The sequence below is a fragment of the Diceros bicornis genome, chromosome 5, assembly GCF_020826845.1.
Source record: "Diceros bicornis minor isolate mBicDic1 chromosome 5, mDicBic1.mat.cur, whole genome shotgun sequence".
Lineage (NCBI taxonomy): Eukaryota > Metazoa > Chordata > Mammalia > Perissodactyla > Rhinocerotidae > Diceros > Diceros bicornis.
In genome coordinates this window covers 93,326,196-93,349,693 of record NC_080744.1, presented here as the reverse complement: position 1 = coordinate 93,349,693, position 23,498 = coordinate 93,326,196, and the positions used below count along the sequence as shown (strand labels likewise).

The 23,498-nt window shown below is 56.2% G+C and overlaps 2 protein-coding genes across 9 annotated transcripts in view; one reads left to right on the top strand and one right to left on the bottom strand.

Moving 5' to 3' along the window:
* The first annotated feature begins 1,136 nt into the window (after window positions 1-1,136).
* On the top strand, window positions 1,137-17,038 carry KIF7 (kinesin family member 7). 8 transcript variants are annotated; one of them, XM_058542440.1, is made up of 19 exons: window positions 1,137-1,267; window positions 2,053-2,415; window positions 3,992-4,192; window positions 4,517-4,910; window positions 5,178-5,712; window positions 6,188-6,304; window positions 6,885-7,112; window positions 7,999-8,141; window positions 8,474-8,589; window positions 8,773-8,925; window positions 10,428-10,630; window positions 11,685-11,882; window positions 12,310-12,435; window positions 12,614-12,790; window positions 13,930-14,145; window positions 14,927-15,133; window positions 15,892-16,090; window positions 16,204-16,350; window positions 16,577-17,038. In XM_058542440.1, exons 2-19 carry the CDS (start codon window positions 2,088-2,090, stop codon window positions 16,939-16,941), a joined length of 4,053 nt encoding a protein of 1,350 aa, XP_058398423.1. In that variant the 5' UTR covers window positions 1,137-1,267; window positions 2,053-2,087; the 3' UTR covers window positions 16,942-17,038. The 8 variants fall into 8 exon arrangements, with proteins under 8 accessions (XP_058398423.1, XP_058398422.1, XP_058398421.1 ...); XM_058542439.1 differs by lacking the exon at window positions 1,137-1,267 and adding an exon at window positions 1,739-1,954 and having other exon boundaries at window positions 5,178-5,697; window positions 12,617-12,790; XM_058542438.1 differs by lacking the exon at window positions 1,137-1,267 and adding an exon at window positions 1,739-1,954 and having other exon boundaries at window positions 5,178-5,697.
* Window positions 17,039-17,116: 78 nt separating this feature from the next.
* The window catches only part of TICRR (TOPBP1 interacting checkpoint and replication regulator), a 42,510-nt gene continuing 36,128 nt past the window's right edge, over window positions 17,117-23,498 (bottom strand). The window contains 4 exon segments of the mRNA XM_058542433.1: window positions 17,117-18,653; window positions 19,546-19,671; window positions 19,800-20,412; window positions 20,414-21,979. Of these exon segments, the coding sequence (XP_058398416.1) occupies window positions 18,541-18,653; window positions 19,546-19,671; window positions 19,800-20,412; window positions 20,414-21,979 (2,418 nt within the window). The 3' untranslated portion in view covers window positions 17,117-18,540.

Sequence of the window (23,498 nt, the reverse complement as noted above, 5' to 3'; positions counted from 1 at the left end):
TCTCCCAGGGTCTGGGGCAGAGAAAGCGCACAGCGATGACTTTTCCTGGTGTGAGTGCAGAGGGTGCAGCCAGGGACCGGCCACAGAGGGTGGAGTGGGCCCCCCTCCCAACCTCAAAAATCTCATGGGGGATGGATCCTTCTCAGCTTTAGAAGGGGTAGTGAAATCAGATGAGAAGAGGGGGTTGGAGGTTCTTGGGTCTGGAGGGAGAACTTTGCTGAGCTTTGAGGGGGCGTGGGCAGTGCTGCGCTAGAGGGGTAGCAATGGCGGGAGGAGGGAAGGTCTGCACCTGAATGAACGAATGAATGAACGAAGTAGCTTATCTTTAGTCCGCTGTTAACCAGAGTCTCAGGGTTGGAAAATCCACCCTCCTCTTGCGGAGTGAAAAAGTTTCCTAGTTCGTTTTCGTCTTCTGACTTGTTACAGCGTGAATTATGAGATTTAGGTGCCCCGCTCCATGAGCAGGTGGGCTTCTCCAGCTGGGAGAATCAGGCCGGCCTTGTTGATCGCAGTGTCCCCAGAATTCAGCGAGTGCTGGCGCGGTGCTCGGGTCTGCAGACGTGTGGTCCCACCCCTCGGGCAAGGCCCCGCCCAGTCCCCGCCCCTCCTGTCCCGCCTCGCCCTGTCTGCGGACAGACTCCGCGGCGCCTCCCGGCTCGCGCCTCCGCCTCCCGGCGCCCAGGCGGGCGGAGTTGCGGGGGAGGGGCGGGATGTTTTGGGAGGCGGGGGTCCCGATGACGGCATCGGAGCGCGCCGCGCTGGGGCTCGGAGCATGACTGCTCTGGGGGAACTGCGCTGACACCCAAGCAGGTGGGTGTGGGCCCGGGAGGGGGTGGAGGTCGAGAGCTGGGATGGGTGGGGGGAGGCGCGCACTCGCCCCCTCCGTGCGCAGGCCTGGGCCGGGTGGCACGGGGAGCCGGGACGCCTGGGGAGCCCTGACCGGGCACGAGGAGCCCCCATCCTTGCTTACCAGCTTCCTGGAGGCCCCTCCCTGGGCGGCCGGGAGTCCCCCCACCTTCTAAGTCGGGGGCCTGAGTCCGGCGTCCTGGGCCTGGGCAGGAGGAGTGAGCTGCGAGGGTCGGGGCCGCATTTTGTGTGTGTGTGTGTGTGTGTAATCACTTCTCCAAACTTCCCGGGAGCTCCTGTCGCGTGTCCGCAGCCTCCGGCTCCTGATCCCCTACCCGGGCGCCCGGCCGCACCGGTGGAGTTGTCCGGGCGCCTTCGGTGCGCGGAAAAGCCGGACCGCCCGGGCCTGAAAAAGTTCGGGGTGAGCGGTGCGCGAAGGCGCCCACAGTATTGCGCGGCACTTACCGCTGTGTGCCCAAGGCCGGGACTCAGCAGGGTCTGAATGAATGAATGAACGAACGAACGAACCGTTACATGTGCTGAGAGAAGTTAAATAGAAATAAGTGCTGTGGGCTCCGGGGGTAGAGGGTCGTCAGGACTGCGATAAGAGGAGGGAGGAGGGGGGAGTTCCTTGGGTGAAGATTATTCATCACTATTGGGTAGCTAGTAAGCGTCAGACCTGTGCTGGGACTGGAGATACAGCACGAAGGGGCAGGGGGGTCCCTGCCTCCCAGCTCCCAGTCTGAGAGGTGGGGGGAGACCAGCGGGTCATCTGGCAATTGCAACAGAGTGGTCAGTGGCTGATGGGAGCAGCACTCCCAGAGTGTGTGTGTGTGTGTGTGTGTGTGTGTGTGTGTGAGATGGGAGCAGCACTCCCAGAGTGTGTGTGTGTGTGTATTCTAAGAGATGGGGTCACAGGAGAAAGGCAGCTGGAACAGAGAAGCCTTTGAGTGTCAAGTGGAGAAGTTAGGGCCTGATTTTGCCGGTGATGGGAGCCATGAAATGTTACTGTGTAGGTCTGCATCATGGCCCTTGCAGCATTTAGGCACCAGGCTGGGGCGTGGAGGATGCTCTGAACTTTGTCCACCCTCCTCTCCTCCCCTCCAAGGTCAGGAGCTGCAGCATTTGGCTCCAGGTCATGGGCGGGATGGGTCCGGCCCTCTGAGTAGAGGGGCTGATGGCAGGGGCCTCTTCCTCTCTCTGCAGGGCCGGGAGCAGGGTCTGGTGCTCCCTCCCTCAACATGGGTCTGGAGGCCCAGAGGCTGCCAGGGGCCGAGGAGGCCCCCGTGAGGGTGGCCCTTCGAGTCCGCCCATTGCTGCCCAAGGAGCTGCTGCATGGGCACCAGAGCTGCCTGAGGGTGGAGCCGGGGCACGACCGTGTCACCCTGGGCCGAGACCGCCACTTCGGCTTCCATGTGGTGCTGGATGAGGACGCTGGGCAGGAGGCTGTGTACCAGGCCTGCGTGCAGCCCCTCCTCGAGGCTTTCTTTGAGGGCTTCAATGCCACCGTCTTTGCCTATGGTCAGACAGGCTCTGGGAAGACGTATACCATGGGGGAGGCCAGTGTGGGTAAGTGACCCTGCTCGAGGCCCCATGCCGATGTTGAGGGCCTCAGTTCTCCTGAATTTCTGCCCCTGCCCTCTTGCTGCCATTCCCTGTGAAGGTGGGGATGCTGGGGGAGGGAGAGCAGGTTTCCTAGACAGAGCTGCAGCCCAGGGTGGGACCAGCCTTGTCATTGGGCTGGGCAGGGCAGGAAGGAAGGATCCTTGGAGGTGAGTGGCCTTCTCAGCTCCACAGAGATGGGGTCACACTCTCTGGTTCTGGGGACCTTAGGGGAGGAAGGGCACAGGAAGTTGGCTTGTCTCTGGAGGTTGCCAGGATGGCTGCCAGGGTCAGGAATCCATGTTCTGGTCAGCATGGTTGGAATGGGGACTGTCCTGGAAGAGACCTGCTCTGGCTGCAGAGCAGGGGAGAGGGCTGGCTCTGTGAGGCTCTGCAGCAGAGTTTTGGGAGAGATGATTTGCTTTGCGCCAATTGAAGGAACTGTCCCCTTTTAAGTAGCACGAACTGCTTTCTCTTAGGTTATAAAAGTGTACTTGTTTGTCATAGAAAATACAGAAAAATACATGCACAAAATAAAACTTACTTGATAATTGCCTTACAGAAACCACTCACCCTGTTAACATTCCAGTTTCTTTCTTTCTTTGTTATTTTTATTTTTTTTTTGTGAGGAAGATTAGCCCTGAGCTAACATCCATGCTAATCCTCCTCTTTTTGCTGAGGAAGACCGCCTCTGAGCTAACATTTATGGTCAATCCTCCTCCTTTTTTTTTTTCCCCCAAAACCCCAGTAGATAGTTGTATGTCATAGCTGCACATCCTTCTAGTTGCTGTATGTGGGACGCGGCCTCAGCATGGCTGGAGAAGCAGTGTGTCGGTGCGTGCCCGGGATCCGAACCCGGGCCGCCAGTAGCGGAGCACGTGCACTTAACCGCTAAGCCACGGGGCTGGCCCTCCAGTTTCTTTCTCTGTGAAAATTATTACACTTAAAAAAAAATAGGATTATATTGTATCCATTTTTTTGTATCCTGTTTTATTTTCTTAACAATATATCATGAACATTTCTATCATTAAATATTTTTCAATCTAATTTTTTAATGGCTGCCTGGCATTCCATTGTGAATAGAAGGTAATTTATTTAATCAGATCCCCTATTGGATCTTAGGATGAACGTGTAGGATGTTTGCATTTTTTTGAAGTTATGAGGAAGAGTGCTGCTCTGAACATCCTATTACTTCCTTGGGACAAATTTAGGAGGTTCTTCAGATAACGGAACATAGACTGTAGTAATGAGCTCCTTGTCCTAGGAAATAATCAAGCCAAGGCATGATGATCTGGCAGGGAGGGATGTAGTGGAGGGTAGGCTTATGTCATGAAAGGGGTTGGTTGACCCATGAGAGGTTGCTTCCAACTCTGAAATTCTGTAATTATGCCTGACCATTCTGGAGGATGGCCTGGCTCAAGCTGCCTAGCCCATCCTTCTCTACACTGGAGCCCTATCCTCCAGCTGCTGGCAGGGCCCTTGTGGCCTTGGGCCATGTCCAGCTGAAGGCACAGTGGCAGGAGGCCCTGCAATGTCTCCCCAGCCTCCCTCCACGAGGATGAGCAGGGCATCATCCCACGGGCCATGGCTGAGGCCTTCAAGCTGATCGATGAGAACGACCTGCTTGACTGTCTTGTGCATGTGTCCTACCTGGAAGTGTACAAGGAGGAGTTCCGAGACCTGCTCGAGGTGGGCACCGCCAGCCGTGACATCCAGCTTCGGGAAGATGACCGCGGGAATGTTGGTGAGGAGATCTTGAGTCCTCCACTGGCAGGGAGTGGGGCATCTGGCTTGAGGAGGCTTCCCCTGCTGAAGGGCGGCTGGCCTGTCTGGGAGGGGTACCACCTAACTGGGAAATCCTTCTGTACCCAGAGTGAGGCGCTGAGGCGGGCATGTGGGAAGCTGGAGCCCCTCACGCCCAAACCAGGATGGGCAGGACCCCCTGGGCGTGGGGCATGGCACATGAGTCAGGAAGAGCTGTGACAGGGTAGTCCTGCCCTGCCTGCTCTCCTGGCTGGTCAGCGTCAGGCTGCCCCTGCCTGTGGCTCACAGCCTTCTGTGCCCGCAGTGCTGTGTGGGGTGAAGGAGGTGGACGTGGAGGGCCTGGACGAGGTGCTGAGCCTCCTGGAAATGGGCAACGCAGCGCGGCACACAGGGGCCACACACCTGAACCACGTCTCCAGCCGCTCACACACGGTCTTCACGGTGACCCTGGAGCAGCGGGGGCGCGCCCCCAGCCGCCTGCCCCGACCCGCCGCGGGCCAGCTGCTCCTCTCCAAGTTCCACTTCGTGGACCTGGCAGGCTCGGAGAGGGTGCTCAAGACGGGCAGCACAGGCGAGCGGCTCAAGGAGAGCATCCAGATCAACAGCAGCCTCCTGGCTCTGGGCAACGTCATCAGCGCCCTGGGTGACCCCCAGCGCCGCGGCAGTCACATCCCCTACCGGGACTCCAAGATCACCCGGTGAGCCCCCCTGATGGCCGGCCGGCCCATGGGAGAAGGGGCCCAGAGAGCCGCTCTTGCCTGTCACGTCTCCTGTTTGGTCTCAGGCTGGGGCTCGGGGAGGCGAGTAGGGGATGGGTTCCCCTCTGGCTTCTGGGGCGCTCTGCCCATGCCACCCGAGGTATCTGGCCCACAGGGCACCAGGCCGACGATCAGGCCCGATGTGGGGTCTAGACTGCCGGCCCCAGCTCGTTGGGGCCCCTGACACAACTCCCCCGGCGTCCTCAGGATCCTCAAAGACTCGCTGGGCGGGAATGCCAAAACAGTGATGATCGCCTGCGTCAGCCCCTCCTCCTCCGACTTCGATGAGACCCTCAACACCCTCAATTACGCCAGCCGCGCCCAGAACATCCGCAATCGCGCCACCGTCAATTGGCGGCCCGAGGCCGAGCGCGCGCCCGAGGAGGCGGCGGCCGGCGCGCGGGGGCCGCCGCGGCACCGCTCAGAGACGCGCATTATCCACCGCGGCCGCCGCGGCCCGGGGCCCACTGCCGCCTCTGCCGCAGCCGCCGCGCGCCTGGGCGCCGAGTGCGCGCGCTACCGGGCCCGCACCGACGCCGCCTACAGCCTCCTGCGCGAGCTGCAGGCCGAGCCTGGGCTGCCCGGCGCCGCCGCCCGCAAGGTGCACGACTGGCTGTGCGCCGTCGAAGGCGAGCGGAGCGCCCTGAGCTCCGCCTCCGGGCCCGACAGCGGCATCGAGAGCGCCTCCGCCGAGGAGCAGGCCGCGCAGGCGCCCGGCGCGCGAAAGGTGGCCAAGGGCCAGGTGTGGCCCCGGGAAGCGGAGGGGAAGGGGAAGGAAGAAGGTCTTCGCACAGCCAGCTGTGCCCCTGCCCACTAGCAGAGCCTATTTGGGATTCAGAGGCACTTCTGATGACCTTGGTCACTTTCCTTAACCTCAGCACGCCTCAGGGTTTCCATCTGTAAAAGAGGGAGAACATCGGTATCTACCTCTTGGGGATGTCGTGAAGGCTGAAGGTGTAATGAGTGTCCAGCACACTGGTCAAAGCTCAGAGAGTTGTTCCTAATAACGGTGGTGATATTATTGTTAATAAAAACAGGATTAATAATTAGATGGCCCAAATGGCTTGCAGAGGGCGCCACATGCCAGGTGGGGTGTGGAGCCCCCATTGCAGGGCTAGGGGAACTCCTGGCCGGGCAGAGAGAGGGCCAAGGTGTCCCAGGGACAGGCAGTCTGGTCCCGCCGGCTCCTGGCCCTGAAGCCTCTCCTTGCCCCATAGGAAGATGAGGGGGCGCTGCAGCTGCTGGGCCTGCAGAGCCAGGTGGCCCGCCTGGAGGAGGAGAACAGAGATTTTCTGGCTGCGCTGGAGGACGCCATGGAGCAGTACAAACTGCAGGTGGGGCCGCCCCCTTCCATAGTGCAGGGGATGCTTCCTTGAGGAGGTGAAACTGAGTTGAGTTTCCCAGGATTAGAGAAAGTTAGCCTTCGAGGGGTTCTGACAGGGTGGGTAGAGGTTGGGGAATGTACAACGTGAGCAAAGGTGTGGAGGTGAGGAACAGAATGGTGCGGGTGGGTGTGCGGGATGGTCATGCCGGTGGATGAGAGGTGGGACTGGAGGGGCAGCAGGGTGGGACGCTGGAGCTAGGTTCTTCCTTTTGTCACGAGGTAACTAGGTCGGTGTTACTCCTGGCGCCCTCTGGTGGCAGTGATTGGCATGGACGTGGCGGACTGGCGTGGAGGGAGAGGACGCGGCAGGGTGGAGTGAGAGCTTGAGCCTGAACTACTGCAGGATGTGTGTGTGTGTTGGGGGCGGGAGGGCAAGAGATCTCAGAGGTATTTGGCCTCCTCAGTTTTAGCCCAGAGAGGGTGGGGTGGCCTCACACCTGTTCTTGTTTCCTGCACTTCTGCCTGTCAGCATCCCTGCACCCCCACCCCAGCATCTGCATCCCCCCTCGCACCTGGACCATGTCTTGCAGAGCGACCGTCTGCGTGAGCAGCAGGAGGAGATGGCGGAGCTGCGGCTGCGGCTAGAGCTGGTGCGCCCTGGCTGGGGAGCCCCAGGGCTCCTGCAGGGCGTGCCTCCTGGGTCCTTTGTGCCCCGGCCTCACACAGCCCCCCTGGGGGCTGCCCACACCCGTGTACTGGGCATGGTGCCCCCTGCCTGCCTTCCTGAAGATCTGGTTGGCCCTGAGAATTGGGGAGAGGTGAGGAGGTGGCAAGGATGGGTGGCTGCTGGGTCTGCTGGACTGGGCAGGCTCGGGCAGGGGCAGGGCAATGCTGGGGAATGTGTTCCTCACCCATGCTTTCATGGGACCGGCTGTGTGATGCCCTTTTCTGGTGTCCCTGGAGGAAGCGCCAAGATTTGGGTGACTCTGTAGGGCCTCTCAGAAGGGTCTGGTGCCATTGGGCATCCCTGGGGTAGCTGGAGATTGCCTGTAGTGAGAAGGTTACAGAGGGGGTTCTGGCTTCCAGCACCACATGGGAAGCTTGCACGCTTCCAGAGACCGGGAGCTTCTCACCTCTGAGGCCACTCCCCTGTCTTTGGATGCCTGTCTTTGAAAGTTCACTTTCCCATGAGCCCTCATCGTCGCCCTGAGCCTGGTCTCCTGCTTCTGGTTCTGTCACTTGGGGCCTTTTGGGCAATGGCTGCTCCTGCGTCTATTTGAAAGCTCTGAGCTAGCTCAGCTCTAAGTCCCGAGGGCCTGAGGAGCGGGAGGCCGTGGGTTTGGCACACGTCTCTTATGCACACGCCACTCTGGCAGAGCATTGTTGGCGAGATTCGAGTTGGGTGCAGATGACCTGTATACAAGGCAGAGGGCAGGTTGTCCCCTGAAGGGAACCAGGTGCTGTGGGAGCCAGAGCGGGGGGTGGGGGGAGAGGAGGAAGCCCTGCTCTGACTTGAGACTGGAAAGGCTGCCCAGAGGTGCTGTTTGAGCTAGTTCTTGAAGGTCAGGTCGGCCTTGAGAAGGTAGAGGTGTGAGAAGAGCATGCAAGGCAGGGCAGAGGGAGGAGCGAGGACTTGGTGATGGGAAATGGCGGATGGGGGATACCCCAGAAGCTTCCTGTCCTGAGACGCTGCCACTCCTCTAGCAGGTGACAAATGGCAGGGAATCTGGAGCCAAGTTGCTGGCGGAGGTAGACATGCTGGGAAGTGGCTCTTCAGCTGCCTCAGAGGAGGAAGAGGAGAAAGCAGAGGAGGAGGACCTGGCGCGGCGGACCCTGCACCTGCGCAGGTGAGTGGGACCCGCTGCCGACCTGACAAGGACCGGCTCAGGGCCTGGGCTGGGCCAGAGGAAGATCCTGCTGTGGTCGAAGGGTGCTCTCTCCTACATCGCCCTGGTCAGCCCTTGGGGGAGAGCGGTCAGGGGCTGTGGATCTGAACCAAGAGTTCTTGCGGGGGGTGGGAGGTGTGCTGCGGGGTGGGCCCAGGCCTCCTGGTTCTCAGCCTCCCAGGCGGCCCTTGGTACCCCCAGCTGCCCTGTCTCCCCTGAGCTTGGCCCCTAGCCTCAGAGTTCTGCCAGACTGACACCCCGGGGTTGCACTGCCTCCTGCTTCTGCCCTCCAGAAACAGGATCAGCAAGTGGAGCCAGAGGACAGGGGCCCACCCGGGGAGTCCACCTGACAGGAAGGGTCCAGAGCTTCGCCTGGAGGAGCTGGGTGCAGCGATCCCGGGGCCCAGAGGTGAGCTGGTTGGGCACAGAGCGGGCCCTGAGCCTTTCTTCCCTCCATGGTCCTGGATTGGCCACCCTAGACAGTCCACACATCATCCCTGGCCGCCCCTGCCTGGGGCATGCCTCTCCTCACCCCTCCTCGGCCTCCCCCACTCTCAGCTGGGGAGCAGCCTTGACAGTCGGCCTGTTACAGCAGTTGGTGGAAGCAAGGCCCAAACTCGGCCCCGCCAGGCCCCTGCTGCCATGGCCTCTGAGTGGCGGCTGGCCCAAGCCCAGCAGAAGATCCGGGAGCTGGCCATCAACATCCGCATGAAGGAGGAGCTCATTGGCGAGCTGGTCCGCACAGGTGAGGGGGCAGGCATTGGGGTGGGCCTTCCACCTGAGGCTGGTTAGAAGCAGGGGGCTGGGCCGGCCCCATGGCTTAGCGGTTAAGTGCGCGCACTCCGCTGCTGGTGGCCCGGGTTTGGATCCCGGGCACACACCGACGCACCACTTCTCCGGCCATGCTGAGGCCGCGTCCCACATACAGCAACTAGAAGGATGTGCAGCTATGACATACAACTATCTACTGGGGCTTTGGGGGAAAAAATAAATAAATAAAAATTAAAAAAAAATAAAAAGAAGCAGGGGGCAGATGGCCTAGGTTTGATACCCAGCTCAGCCTCTTACAGCTGTATGACCTTGCGCGAGTAGGATAACTTCTCTAAGCCTCCGTTTTCTCATCTCTAAAATGAAGATAGTAATTGTACCTGTGTCCTAGGGGTGTCGTGAGGATGAAATGAGTTAATTCAGGAAAAGTGCTTACAATAGCTCTCAGGAAGCATTACCTGTTATTATTATTTATCAATGCCTGCTGTATCAGGCACTGTGCTGGGCATAGAATCTCTCGATCCTGAGGAGCATGCAGTGTCCCCACATCCTGCCACATCTACTACTGGTGATATGGGTGGAGGGGCAGGGGGTGATTTTATGAGGTGACCAGTTGAGCCTTTTCATTTTCATAGTTATCAATTTGTTTATTATAAAATGCATTATGACAATTTTCATGCCATAGACATATGAGAAGAAAAGAGACTAGTGCAGTGTGTCCCTGTATACCCATCACGCAGCTTTAGCATTTATCCAGATTTTCCCACATTTGGTTTCTCTCCCTTTTTTCATTGCTGAAATATCTTGAAGCAAATATCAGGCATCATGTCACTTCGTCCCTACACCTTTCAGTATGCCTCTTTTTGGACATTTTAACCAAAATGCCATTAGCACATCTAAGAAAACTAGTGTCACCTCAATGCTCTAAGCATCCGCGGGTCCCTGCGATTATTCCACAATGTCCGTGTGGAGCTCGTTTGCTTGAATCAGGCTCCAGGCTTGTTCCACACACTGCACTTGCTTGTGAGGACTCTGATGTCCCCCTTCTCTCACCTCTGCACAGCCAGCCTGTGGAATGTTTCAAACCCCAAATGTTCTGGCTTTGTCTGTTTGCTTCCTTGTGGTGTCATTTCACTTGTTGCTCTGTCCTCCGTACTTCCTGCAAATCAAAGTTAGTTCTAGAGGCTTAATTATATGTAGGCTCAAGTTATGTACTTATTTTAGCATGTATTAGGTAAAAATAAAACTAGGTAACCCATAATTTCCCTGGGTCACTGCTGTGGATGAGGCTAATTTAAAAAGTGAGTTGATTTAAAGAAAAATATGAAGTAAATTATGGTACTAGTGGTACAAACGTTGGCAAAACCTGTGTCGGTGTCCATGGCTGACAGAGGGCTGGTAAACCTCCCAGGGGAGTGAACAGATGGTCCTCCGGGGGAAAGGGGCTGCCTGTGCTGACGCGGCCCCCCTTCCTTCCAGGGAAGGCAGCCCAGGCCCTGAACCGCCAGCACAGCCAGCGCATCCGGGAGCTGGAGCAGGAGGCAGAACGGGTGCGGGCCGAGCTGAGCGAAGGCCAGAGGCAGCTGCGGGAGCTTGAGGACAAGGAGCCCCAGGACGCTGGTGAGCAGTCCCAGCTCCAGGAGTTCCGCAAGAGGGTTGCTGCCGCCCAGAGCCAGGTGCAGGTCAGTGTCAGGACCCCGGGGGTGGCAGCCGTGGCCTCCCAAGCTGGGGTCCTGGTATCAAGCTCCCTGTGGAAGCTGGTGCCCAGGCCCTCGTGCCCCAGCCCCTGGCTGGTGGTGCTGATGCCCTCCTGGCCTCCCAGGGTGAGGCTGGTACTATGTGGAAGCTGGCAGTACCGGGGCTCAGCTCAGCTTTAAACGTGGCAGAGGCAGGGAGGCGGGACCTGCCTGAAGACCATCCAGGAAACCAATGAGAGGGTGAGGGGTGGGCATCAGAAGAAAATCAACCCTTCCTTATGCAGGCCCCCCCCCACACAATCCATGTGTCTACCCTTCCAGCTCTCCATTCCCTTGCCTCTCCATCCTGTCTTCCCTCTGTCTGCCCATCAGTCCATGTGTCCATCTAATCCATTTGTTTATCCTTTTATCAGCTGATGTGACCAACTGTCCATTTATCCATCTATCCATTCGTCTTTCTGTTCCCTTTTATTGATTCATACATTTTTCTGGCCATTGTATTTTTCACATTTATATGATCCCATCCATTTGTCTGTCCACCCACCCTTCCATTCATCCATCATTGCAGCTGTCCATCCATCTTTCATTCCTTCTTTCCCCAGTTCAGGTGTCCAAGAGACAATTCAGTAGAGTGGTTGAGAGCGTGGGCTCTGGAGCCTGACTGCTTGGGTTTGAATCCCAGCTCTGCTATTTGCTAGCTGTGTGTTCTTGGTCAAGTTTCCTAACCTCTCTGTGCCTCAGTTTCCTAATCTGTAAAGTAGGGATAATAATAATCATACCATTTCATAGGATTGTTAGGATCATTTAATACACAGCATTTGCTAGAATTCCTGGTACATAGTAAATGTCATACTACCTCCCATTATTAGAGTTTTGTTATTATTATTAATCCTTTATCCACCCACCTGTTTTCCCTTCTGTCTGTCCCTCTATCCTGTCATCCGTCCTTGGTCCTGCCCGCCCTTGTTGAGTGCCATTGCACTGTGCCAGGCTCGAGGCAGCCCCCGTGCGTGGCCCAGCAGAGCTGTGTTGCTCCCAGGTGCTGAAGGAGAAGAAGCAGGCGACGGAGCGGCTGGTGTCGCTGTCTGCCCAGAGCGAGAAGCGGCTGCAGGAGCTCGAGAGGAACGTGCAGCTCATGCGGCAGCAGCAGGGGCGGCTGCAGAGGCGGCTTCGAGAGGAGACGGAGCAGAAGCGGCGCCTGGAGACAGAGATGAGCAAGCGGCAGCACCGCGTCAAGGTTGGCTCTTGGCTGGGGCAGTGGGGGGCGCCTGTGCCCAGGCCTGGAGGCCGAGTCGGGGGCACAGCCAGGGGGCCCAGGCAGGCTCCGTCCCTGCCCCCCTGCTCACAGTCATGTGACCCTATAGAGCAGGTCACTTGGCCTCTCTGAGTTTGTTTTTTCACCTGAAAATGAGGAGAGTTATAGGAAATTCAAGGCTAGGGTGAGAATTCAGTGAGATGAACCATATAAGGCGACTGGCAGCTTATAGGAACTAGATAAGGGTTTGCTTCTGTTTGCTGGTCCCAGCGAGACTCGAGGGTGGTGAGGCTGGGGAACGCTGCACAGGGCTCTCTCGGGAGGAGGCAGGCACCCCTGTGGGCTCTGGTAAGACGCTGGCACAACAAATGGCCCTGCCCACTGAGCTGCTCACCCTGCGCATCCCCAGGAGCTGGAGCTGAAGCACGAGCAGCAGCAGAAGATCCTGAAGATCAAGACAGAAGAGATTGCGGCGTTCCAGAGGAAGCGGCGCAGCGGCAGCAACGGCTCTGTCGTCAGCCTGGAGCAGCAGCAGGTGGGGCTGGGCTGAGCCTGCACCCCAGGAGCACCCACAGCCTGGCTGGGCAGCCCTGGCTGGCTGCCAGGGTCCCCTGGGGGTCAGCTGGTGGGTACACCATTCTCCCCATCTGACCTGAGGTGGTGGCCCACAGAGCCAGAGGTGTGAGCTGATTCCCTCCCCCACTTTCCCTCAGAAGATCGAGGAGCAGAAGAAGTGGCTGGACCAGGAGATGGAGAAGGTCCTGCAGCAGCGGCGGGCCCTGGAGGAGCTGGGGGAGGAGCTCCACAAGCGGGAGGCCATCCTGGCCAAGAAAGAGGCCCTGATGCAGGAGAAGACAGGGCTGGAGAGCAAGCGCCTGCGGTCCAGCCAGGTGAGGTCCCGCCAGGGGAGAGCCTGCCAGCTGAGTTTCTGCTAGGTGAGGTCCTGCCAGGTGAGATTCCATCCGGTGAGGGCCTTCCAAGTGAAGTCTAGCCAAGTGAGGTCCCTCCAGGTGCTAACCCTGCCAGGTGAGTTCCTACCAGGTAAGGTCTAGACAGGTGAGGTTCTTCTGGGTGATGTCCCTGCCAGGTAAGTTCCAGCCAGGTCAAGCTCTGTCCTACTGGGCTATATCCTTTCAAGAACTCTAGGGCCTTAGGATGTTTATGACACGAGTTCTGATGTGGCGGTAAAAGAACCTCTCCAAGTATCCATCCTATAATTCATTTCACCCATAACCACCTGCTCTGGGACTGCACAGGCCGAACAAGGAACAGCAGGTATAGAACGGTGGTATGGCCAAAGAGAGAGTCTTCACTGGCGTTAGAGGCAGACAGACCTGGGCACACGGACCTGGTCCCACCCAGCTCCACCTGGCTCTTGAGTAGGAAGCTGCTGAGCCACAATTTCCTCCTCTGTCAAATAGAATCATAATGTTGCCATGAGGATTGTGGGGGTATGTCAAACACAAAACCCAGAGCGTGTTCCAGGAGCAGGTGCTCGGGCGCAGTCCACAGGGTTCCAGCCCCACTCCTGTCCCCATGGAGCACTCTGAAGTCCAGGAGGTTCAGGGTGCTGCTGGATTATCTGTAACTTCGCCATTAGAGCCCTCACTTGCTCCCATATCAGACTCCCGGAAGGGCCTTCAGGGTTCGGCCACTAATTTCCCATGATTCCTATCACAAACTCTACAGTCAAGTCATCTCAGGACAGGCCAGCACCCCCCTGCTGTACCTTTGCCTGTGTCGTCCCCTTCTTGTCAGGATTGCCTTTTCCTCTGCTTGTCTGTATCCCCCTTCCGGGCCATCGCTGGGGGCCCCTCCTCAGGGGCTCTGGTCCCATCAGCCCCCACTGCCTGAGACTCCATGGAACCGAGAGTCAGGCCTCCCCGCTGAGCAGCACTCCTGGATTGTAGGATGCTTGAGGGAAGGGCCTGCGGCCTCCTTAGCATCTGATGGCTGGGCTGGGCCATTTCTGTCACCCCTGTGAGGATGGCGCCTGCTCCTTCCCTAATCTCTGGCGGTGCTGTCCCAGGCCCTCACCGAGGACATTGTGCGCGTGTCCAGCCGGCTGGAACACCTGGAGAAGGAGCTCTCCGAGAAGAGCGGGCAGCTGCGGCAGGGCAGTGCCCAGAGCCAGCAGCAGATCCGTGGGGAGATTGACACTCTGCGCCAGGAGAAGGACTTGCTGCTGAAGCAGCGCCTGGAGATCGATGGCAAGCTGAGGCAGGGCAGCCTGCTGTCGCCCGAGGTACGCCCTGTGGGCTGGCCACCTGGCCTGGCCCTGGGCTTCCATCATCCGTCTGTCCCTCTGCTCCTCAGCCTCCTGGCTCTGGCCCTGTGCCAGGTGCTGGGCCTTGCTGCTCTTGGAGTTCCTCCTGTGTGTTCGCCCACAAAGGTGGGGTGGGGGCTGGGGAGCGTGCTGGACTGGCCCTTTTGCCCCTATGTTTGCCTCCTTGTCTGGGACACATGGGCTGGGCCTTGTCACTCTCTCATTCCCTTCCAGCTGGAGTCTGTCTCATTCTGTGTCATGTGCCGCATCGACCGCATGCTCACACAGCTCAGCTGCCTGTGTGGAATGAGCACAGGCAGCACCTCAGTGTACCTTATGGCCACATTTTTGCCTTCCCTGAGCAGCAGAGAGAGCCTGTGTTAAGATAGCTGACCCCAGCAGACCCTGTGGTCCGCTGGGCAGTCCTGCCATGCCTTCTTTCAGTGTAGGGTACCCTGAGCTTCCTGAGTGTAGATGACTTGAGAGGCCATGCCCTTCAGAAAGCAGTCTCGTGGCAGAGCCCTGGCCTCCCCCCAGGGTTGGGGCTGTGACGGAGGCTTCCGTGTTCCTGCCGTAGTGGGCAGGGGCACCCGTCTTGACGTGCTGACCACATGCTCACGACGAGGGGTCACTTAAAAGCTCAGTTGTGGCTACGTGCCGACTGTCGCATGTCTGCCTAGAACTTCGTTGTTCAGGGAGCGGGCGTTCCACAGTGCAGGAAGCCAGGACTTCACCTCCACGCATGCCCATGTCCCCGCAGGAGGAGCGGACGCTGTTCCAGCTGGATGAGGCCATCGAGGCCCTGGACGCTGCCATCGAGTACAAGAACGAGGCCATCACGTGCCGCCAGCGGGTGCTGCGGGCCTCAGCCTCCTTGCTGTCCCAGTGCGAGATGAACCTCATGGCCAAGCTCAGCTACCTCTCATCCTCCGAGACCAGAGCCCTGCTCTGCAAGTACTTTGACAAGGTGAATCACCGGCCCGCGGACCCCCTGCCGCCTCCTTCCGGAACTCATGTTGGGAGGTGTATGATGGCAGCTCCAGAAAATACCCTGTTTCCTCTCAGGGTGAACAGAATCAGGGCCAACTCCAGTCTCCAGGGCTGCCTCAGACTCTCCTCTTTAAGGCCTATTTTACTTCGTGAAATGAAGACCCAGTCTCCTCCACCTCCCCTGCCGGTCTGACTGGCACCCTCAGGGCGGCCCTGGCCCAGAGCAGTGGTTCTTGATAGGAGTGATTTTGCCCCCCAGGGGACATTTGGCCACGTCTGGAGATACTTTTCTTTGTCACAACAGTAGGGCTAGAGGCCAGAGAGGCTGCTAAACATCCTACAACGCACAGGACAGGCCCCTCCCCTACCACCAGGAATGATCGGGCCCAAAATGTCAGCCATGCTGAGGTTGAGAAATCCTGGCCTCACTGAAATCCCCCAGCTTGAGGCTCCGCTAGCAGCTTAGTAGCATGTGACCAGGACAGAGCTGGAGGCAGGGATGGCAAATCCGATTCATCTTGAGAGCTGACTCTCATCATTTGGAAATTGCTGCCTAGAACACAGTTGAGAAGGTGTCTGAGGCCAAGCCTCAGCAGGAGACCCCGGTTATTTCTTAAGTCATTTGCGATGGGACGGTAGTGGCAAGTCTGCCAGATAGCTGCTGTCCCTGGATGAGGATGACCTGGGCAAAGGGAGCCAGTGCTGGGGGCTGAGCCTGGCTGGGTCTTGGGACAGGTGGTGACACTCCGAGAGGAGCAGCACCAGCAGCAGATTGCCTTCTCGGAGCTGGAGATGCAGCTCGAGGAGCAGCAGAGGCTGGTCTACTGGCTGGAGGTGGCCCTGGAGCGGCAGCGCCTGGAGATGGACCGCCAGCTGACCCTGCAGCAGAAGGAGCACGAGCAGAACATCCAGCTCCTCCTCCAGCAGAGTCGAGGTGAGGCGCCCCTGGCCAGACTCGCGCCCAGGCCCTGGCCTGCCCCCCAGACTGTGGTGGCTGCTGCCTGCCCGCAGCCCCTCACCACCCTCTTCTCTGCCTTGCCCCTCTAGACCACCTTGGTGAAGGGTTAGCAGACAGCAAGAGGCAGTATGAGACCAGGATTCAAGCTCTGGAGAAGGAGCTGGGCCGCCACATGTGGATAAACCAGGAACTGAAACAGAAGCTCAGCAGTTTGAATGCCGCCAGCCAGAGCAGGGGTAATCTTGATCTGCCGTCATCGGGCTGGACTGTGCTTTGCCCTGCCTTGCAGCGTCAGGCTGATTCCCTTGTTCTGGGGAAAGCCCAGAAACCACTGTAACGTCAGTTGCGGTGACTTGTTGGGTCATTTCACACGTTGCTTATTGCACTGGGTGTTGGGAGGCTAGGGCTTCAGGAAGGTGCTGCCACCTCCATTTCTGACAAGAATGTCATTCTTGGTGACAGGTGGGGAGAAGAGGACCCCGTGCCTGGAGAACAGACAGCCCCCTGGAAATGAAGATGAGCTCCACCCAATGCCTGAGCTTTGGCAGTCCCCACTTGCTGAGGGTGCCCCCCGCGCCCGGGAGGAGATGCGGGACTTGGTCAACGCCCCGTTACCGTTGACATGGAAACGCTCAAGCCTGTGTGGCGAGGAGCAGGGTTCTTCCGAGGAGCTGCAGCAGTGGGAGGCCACTGAGTCCCTGGTGGGGCGGGTGCTCCCTGTGGGTGAGGTGGGGCTGCCCTGGAACCTCGGGCCCTTGTCCAAGCCCCGGCGGGAACTGCGGAGAGCCAGCCCAGGGATGATCGACGTCAGGAGAAACCCACTGTAGGCTCCTGGGCAGAGCCGCCTGGAGGGAGAGTCCGAGCCTGCTGAAGGTGCCGGGGCCTGTGTTTGCTTCTGTGAAGGAGTCCTTACCTCACACTCTCAGTCAGGTCCTGATCTTCACACTAATTAGTCAAGATTTGGGCCAAAGCCCAAAAGAACTGGACTCAAAACATTTCTTAAAAAAAATATGCAGGTTCCTACCACTCACTTCCTTTAAGCCGTGTAACCCAACTGCCACCTTTTGGCTTGCGTTTCAGGACAATTCTGGTCTCAAGCCTACGTGTATGGGCCATTAGCTTTGGGGTCAGCCAACGTTTGTCACAGAATGGTCAGTGGCACCAGGGTTGTGGTTTAAGTTTGTCACAGAATGGTCAGTGGCACCAGGGTTGTGGTTTAAATGTCTTATGTATGTGAGAGGGAATTGGGAAGCCTAGCATATTTCTAGAATCTTGTAGAAGCATTTTATAATAAACAAGAATAATCTCTTAAGGGACAAATGGGAGTTTTCACTTAGAGTTTGGTTTACAAGACAATAGTAGAAATCAGGTTTAGGAACACAATGCTTGAAAGCTTTTCAGAGACCTGGAGACAGTTCTGAGTCAGCCCTCACTGTTAGCCAGGTCCCTGGCCAAGATTCGACAGCAAGCTGGTCCATGGGCACTCCAGGAAGATCCACGACTTGGAGGACAGTCTCGCCACTAACGGGGAGGACTGTCTGTGGAGTGGCTGACTCTCAGGGCAGACCTTGAGTTGTGGATGCTTCAGAAATCACTAGAGATGGACCATGGCCATAGTTAATCCTGGGCTGGAGCATTACACAGAAATGCACCAAATGCTAAATAGCCAGAGAGGATTTTATTGTTACACACAGAATACAAAAAATTGATTCTGCCACCTGTGACACAGTCTTCTGTTTTACGTATGGTGCTTCCGTTCACAAGCACTGCCTCTGTCTCGGGGTCCCCACCTGATAACAGCTCTGTGAAGAACCTGTGTGGGGGTCCTTTTTCCCACTTTGTAAGTGAGGCAGAGTGGTCCTCTGACTTGCTACGGTCGGGGGCGGGGTGGGGGGTGGGCTGGAATGGGATCCTGGTCTTGCACTTCCTTCGCTGGTTCCTGACTGCCACCTGCCTCTGAGTTACACCAGCTGGTCCACCTCCCTAACAAGGGGTCAGTGTGGTGGGTCAGGGCGGGGCCTGGGGTGGATGGATTCCAGGAGGGGAATTTGAAAACCCTAAGGCGTTCTAGTGGGACTCTTAAAGCTGACTGTGGTAAAAGAAGCTTGGGGACAGGCCCCCAGTTTCCTTATGCCCATGGGGACCTGGCTGACTTCACCTTCATCTTTTGAACTTCCTCAGTTCCATATTCCTATTTCTGTGCAGCAAGCCCAGGGTTACATATGATGCACATCAGTAGGGCCCTGGCTCAGATGAACTGAGTTTCTGGATACACTGCTAAGAATTCCTTTATGGTATGCATCTGGAATTCCTGATACATCCAGAGAAAACCACTCTCAGAGCACTTCTCCTGTCCTGAGACTGCAGTGGCTCTGGACAAGTTCAGTAGTGTCTGTAGTTAAGTCTCCCAACCAGTTCCATCCTAACTAGCTAATCAGCTTCTTCCGTGTGTAAGTTCTGCTGATGGGGCGTCTCCTGGAGATTGCTCGGCTGAAAGGTGATTCTTCTGTCATAGGGGGAAATACATCCACATCCTCATCTAGAAAGAGGCAGAAAGAATTAGCACGCAGGAAGTAACTGAGGATGGAACAAAAGAAAATGGGCTTGAACTGCAGAGGGTTACATGTGAAGATGGACTTATGAAAACCAACACTGCTCGCAGGTTCTCTCATCCTGCAGAAATGTTGCCTTCACTTTGTACAAGGCCCTCCACCCTTAATGTCAGCACTGAGCTGACAGCAATAAGGAACTGTGAAAATGCCAAGGACCTGGGGTACTTCAGTTTGATAGTCTGCACATTCTTTTTGTCTCAGATCTGTGGGGTTTATGCTATTTTGCATGATTCATATCATAGTCTTGAGGGAAGAGGACCACCGAAGGCCTTAGCTCCTGCACTCCCGTCAGTTCTAGCAGCAGAAGGAAACCTTTCCAACCAGTGCAGTCAACAGGCTCCATCCAGTTCTCTCCACGTGGATGGAGAAATGGGGACTCCTAGAGTCTGAAGGCTGATTACAACAGCCAGTCCTTTATCACTCAGGATGACAGAAACACCTGAGTATAGACCCACTGCAGGGAAACGGCTGCTCCGAACATACCACCTGTCACTTGTGCTGCTCTGAACACTCCTCAGAGCCCAGTGACTGCAGATGAGCATACATGTTGTCGTATGCCCACTTTGGTCACCGTCTTCAAGCAGCTGAAGTATTTTGGTAGGATTTTGAGGGGATTTCTGTTCAAATGCACAGAAGTTCTAATTTCTCTGGGAAGGGCACATGACACTGTAGGGACAAAACCATCTGTCCCATACTCAGGGAATGCCCTCTGACTCCTCCAAAATTCAATTGTCTGGCAACCCTGAGCTAACTTGGGGAGTCACCCAAAGGACAGAAGTTTGATCCTGGTAAGAGTCTCCAGGACTGTCAACAGATTACCTCTGGCGTCTTTATACTGAGAGGAGGGTGTTCTCCCTTGGAACAGCAGTGGAGACTGGGTCAGAGCCTGGAGACCACTGGCAGAGAGGCAGCTCCGCACGGCACAGCCAGGGGGTGGGGTGGAACCTAAGGCAATGGCACACGGTCAGCACTGCAGGGCCCCAAACCGGGAAGCCTGAGCCTTCTTAAGAAGCAACTCCTGAATGCCCCATCACCAAACACTGTCCAACAGCCACCACGGGCCACACACTCACCTGAAACAAACACCTCGTCGTCCCCTGTGGAGGGGAGCTGTCGCACACTTGCACTCGGGGACCTCTCTTCACCCTTACTAAATTCTGAGTCTTCTCTCTGCTTGTCACAGACTCTTTTGGCTTGACACTCGGCTTCTTCCTTGGCAGAAAGGAGTCTCTTCCTGGAACCCAACCCAAACTGTCCCCAGGAGAAGGCTTCCTCAGCCTTAGGCACACTGTCCCTGGGAGGTGACTGGTCTGGCAGCTGACACACCCCCTCAAGCTCAAAATCCCCCAAGATGGGAGTCTTGTTGACGCTGAGTTCAAGGCCTTGCTCCTTTCCCTCCAGCTCGAGTAGCGATATGCCTCCAGGAAGGTCTGTGCTGACGTCACCCCTCCCAGCAGAGGTGCTGCTACTGCAATCCACTGCTCTCTTTCTCCGTGGCCAGTCTTTAATTGTGTCAGGAGTCGTCTTCCCACTGTGCTTGGGAGATGGTGTCCAAGAAACCCCGATGTCTGTTTGAAATGGAGAGGTGGTACTAGAGGGGCAGCGGGTCGGGGTACAGGACTGGCAGATATAGGTTTGTCCCCCACTCTTGCCGGGGGTGCTGTGCGAGGGGCAAGGGCAGGGGGGGTGACATGTAGGTGCTTTCAGGTTTGCCTGAGGACTTGTTGCCCCTGGGCATGCCGAGACCAGGGAGGGAGCTCTCCTCTCCTAGAGAGCTCTCTTCTCTTCTTAGGGGCTCAGGTTCTGCCAACGAGCTGGGGTCTATCTTCTTAATTCGAAGCTTGGGAAGGCCAGAAGCTTGCATCTCCAGCTCAACCTCATAGGTCTGTGGGCTGGCAGAAGCTTTCGAAAGCCAAGTTGAAGCTTGCAGGTTCTCTAGTTGTGTGGCAGCCTGGCACTGCCTACTGTCTGCGGTACAGCACAGGTCGTAGGAAGGTGTCAGGGGAGAGCTGGGCCCAGAGGAAGGAGGAATCCCAGGGTTAGACAGAGAAGGCTTGTCATCAGCAACCACCATCCCTAACCCCTCACCTTCTTCCACTGGAGAAATGTTACTTTCCAAGTTACCACTGCCACAGCCCCCAGCTTCATCAAGAAGAGTGAGATACTCTGTGTCACTTGCAATAAGCAAAGGAGAGGATATATGCCAATCACTCCTGAAACCAGGCCCAGGGTGACCATGTCTCTCAGGGAAAGACTGAGGAGAGGGGGTCACTTCTTTCTTGTCCTTCCCAGCATCAGTGATGGCAGATGGGTTGTCACTTATGCCAACCCTAGGAGCAACAGAGGTGTTGGGCTGGCACTGCAGGAAGCTTCTTTCAGGGTTAGAGGTCTTTCTGTGCCTTTTCCCAATTTTAGAAGGGGGTTGAGGGGGGCTGGTGTCAGATTTAGCTATCTGTGAGATTTGAGGGGGAGTTGAGGGAGCAGGACAGGGGAGAGATGTGGCTACACAGGGTGATTTCTGGGACTCTTTCCAATCCAGTTCTCCAGGGGGAGGAGAGTCTATTGAAGATTTCCTAAATGGACTCTTGGAAATACCACACAAAGGAGAGGTAAAAGGTTTCCTTGGAGAAATAGGTGGGGAAGAAGTCATAGTTGTGTTCCCTGGCCTCTTTGGGGTTTTGACAGCTTTATCCTTCCATTTCTGGGTTGCCTCCTCTGCCTGAGAAGCTCCGGGGACAGGGGGATGCCGGTGTTTTTGATTCACAGGTGTGCCCCTGACAGCAGTTTCTCTTCGCACCCCCAAGGCTGCCGCTCTCGGAGGCGTTCTAAGAGAGTACCGGACAGGAGTTGGACACTCATCCCCGGCCCAGCCAGTTGACGGAACTGGGGCCTCCAGACAGGAGGTGCTTTCTGGACTGGAATTCACTGAAGGTGGCCAAGTAGAATTCTGCAAAAATCCAGGTGGCTGACCACCTGGCCTCTTGGGAGTTCTTGGTGTCTTTTCAAGAGGAGAGGCACCTCCTTCTGCCACCCCTTTCAGGGGAGTGACTTTTGGTTGAGATGGTGAATCCCAGCCATGTGAGGAGGAGTCTTCTAAGGACTCCTTAAAAATGACCTGTTTGGCAGGTGCTGTTTCTGCAGGGGATTTTTGCAGCCTTTCGGGGGTACACAATGGAGTTGGTGGTGTATGAGGGAACCTTCTCGGTGTAGCTTTAGAAAAGCTTGGAGATTTCTGGTAACTCTTCTTAGGAGTCTGTAAAGAAAATGCTTATTTCAGTGTTTGAATATCATAACCTCTATTCTCTAAAGAGTATTTAGTAATCTCTGAGACAATTAGAAAGGCCAGTGGGAGATTTATAGTCAGCCAAAGGAATGAGCTTCAGTTGGATTTCAAATAGTAACATGTGTCCACTTCCTTTACAAGACTCAGATTTTACTTGGCCACTTTTTCCAGCACCAACCACTGTATCCAGTCTTTGTCTCTTCTCCTAAGACAAATAAATAATCTTACTAATTGGCATACTGTGGCTACAACATGCTTTGCCTCTAACTATATCACTCCACCACTCACAGCTATCTTTCTCCTCAACAAGACAGCTATGTCTGATCTTTGCTGACTGCAGCCTCTAGGTGCCACACCGTCTGCTGTTCACCTGCATTCCACACGTGCAACCTACTATGTGCCAGGCAATGTGTGTGTGTCTGTGTGTGTGTGGGTGGAGCATGGAATACACAGATATAAGGCACAGCAACAAAGATACCATCTCAGAAAGGACAACTCCTCCCCCGACCCCCCCAAATTTCCCTTCTTTCTGGCAAAAATGCAGTTAAACACTCCAACTGGTAAGGAGGTCAGACACCTGTCATTTCTACCACCTGATTACATCATCTCAAAGGAATCCTGGTCTAGTTAGCATTTCACGTTGAGTGGGGTATCGATAGATGATAATACAATGTGGCCAATGCAATGACAGGGACGTGCATGGGGCAATAGGGGAGCACGGGGGAGGGCTGGCTGTCTAGCCCAGCTAGGGGGCGGGGGACACGAATAGTGAGTCAGGTCTTCAAGAATGGGTGTCAGTGGGTGAAGGCAAAGGGTAAGGTAGAGGGGAGAGGGCATGTTAGGCACAGAAAACAATGTGAGCAAAGGCACAAAAGCAAAAAACAGCAGTTGTGTGCAGGCCAGCGTGCAGCCTGATGCTGCTGAGAAGAGTATGAAGCAAAGGGGGCTGAGGGTGGAGGCCAGCCAGGCCAGCAGGGACCAGACCATGGAGGCCCTTGCCTATCCGGGGAGGAGACTGAACCTGGTCCTGTAAATCTGTGGTTTTCAAACCCTTCCCCACAGCAACCTGTCCTTCCCCAACCTCTAAGCAGTTTTTTGGGTTTCCAAACCAAGATTATTATTTTTGAACACAGGGTTCCATTTTAGGAAAACTTAGAAAACCCTGCTTTAAACAGATGAAGAGTCTATAGAACTTCAAGCAAAGTTATGTGGTCAGAGGAGCATCTGATGTGGTCACAGAGGTCACTCTGACCTCTGGGGGCCGGATGGATTTGAGAGGGAAAAGCCTGTTGAAATATTCCAGGCAGAAATGAACTAGGGCAGGAACTGCAGGGATGGAGAAGAGGGATAGTTTGTAAATAAAATGGGCAGGATTGATTGATTGGCTATTCCTGGGGAGATGGAGAAGTCAAGGATGACTCCCAGGTTTCTAACACGGGTGACCAGATGAGTGGGCAATCCAACGGAAACAGATGAATGATATGGCACA

Excerpts from the sequence above, each read along its gene's own strand:
- KIF7 (XM_058542434.1), top strand. The coding sequence starts at position 1,753 with ATGGGGTCACAGGAGAAAGGCAGCTGGAACAGAGAAGCCTTTGAGTGT. Across the intron at positions 4,193-4,516 it reads AGATGACCGCGGGAATGTTG|TGCTGTGTGGGGTGAAGGAG; the intron begins GTGAGGAGATCT and ends CTGTGCCCGCAG. Across the intron at positions 16,091-16,203 it reads CCTCCTCCAGCAGAGTCGAG|ACCACCTTGGTGAAGGGTTA; the intron begins GTGAGGCGCCCC and ends TTGCCCCTCTAG.